General features: G+C 46.2%; 1 protein-coding gene across 1 annotated transcript; it reads right to left on the bottom strand.

Moving 5' to 3' along the window:
• Positions 1–5: 5 nt before the first annotated feature.
• Positions 6–494, bottom strand: LOC121940328 (protocadherin gamma-C3-like; the record flags this gene model as incomplete). Its single annotated transcript, XM_042483119.1, has 1 exon — positions 6–494. A coding segment is annotated over one exon (489 nt), but the record flags the coding sequence as incomplete, so codon positions are not given.
• Positions 495–500: the final 6 nt, after the last annotated feature.

The raw sequence follows: 500 nt of genomic DNA, 5'->3' as shown, positions 1-500 counted from the left end.
TGCTCCTCTCGGTCTAACTCTTTTTCTAAAACCAACTCGCCGTATTTTCTGCCAACACTTGTCGTCTGAATACTGAACACAAAGTGAGGGTTTTCTTGCAAAATGTAGCTTGCAACTGAGTTCTTGCCTATATCTGCATCTTGTGCTGCATTAATGCGATACCTCGCTCCTCTGGCAGCTGACTCTCTAATTTCCAGCTTGACAGTGTCTTTCGGGAAAATTGGTGCATTGTCGTTTATGTCCTGCACCTGCAGAGACAGCCGGTGTAACTCCAATGGATTCTCTAACAGCAAGTCGAATTTAAGAACACACGAAGGCTTTTCTCCACAGTGCTCCTCTCTGTCTATTCTTTCCGCAACGATTAAATCTCCGCTTCGAAGGTTAATCCCGCAATATTGTCTGTCGTTTCCCTCCATGTCAACACGAGCTTTGCGAGCAGACAGTCTGCCGACATCCAGTCCGAGATCCTTGGCGATATTTCCAATAACAGATCCGCGCTT

This window comes from Plectropomus leopardus, unplaced genomic scaffold, assembly GCF_008729295.1.
Source record: "Plectropomus leopardus isolate mb unplaced genomic scaffold, YSFRI_Pleo_2.0 unplaced_scaffold83634, whole genome shotgun sequence".
Taxonomy (NCBI): Eukaryota; Metazoa; Chordata; class Actinopteri; order Perciformes; family Serranidae; genus Plectropomus; species Plectropomus leopardus.
This window is presented reverse-complemented; position numbering and strand designations above follow the sequence as displayed.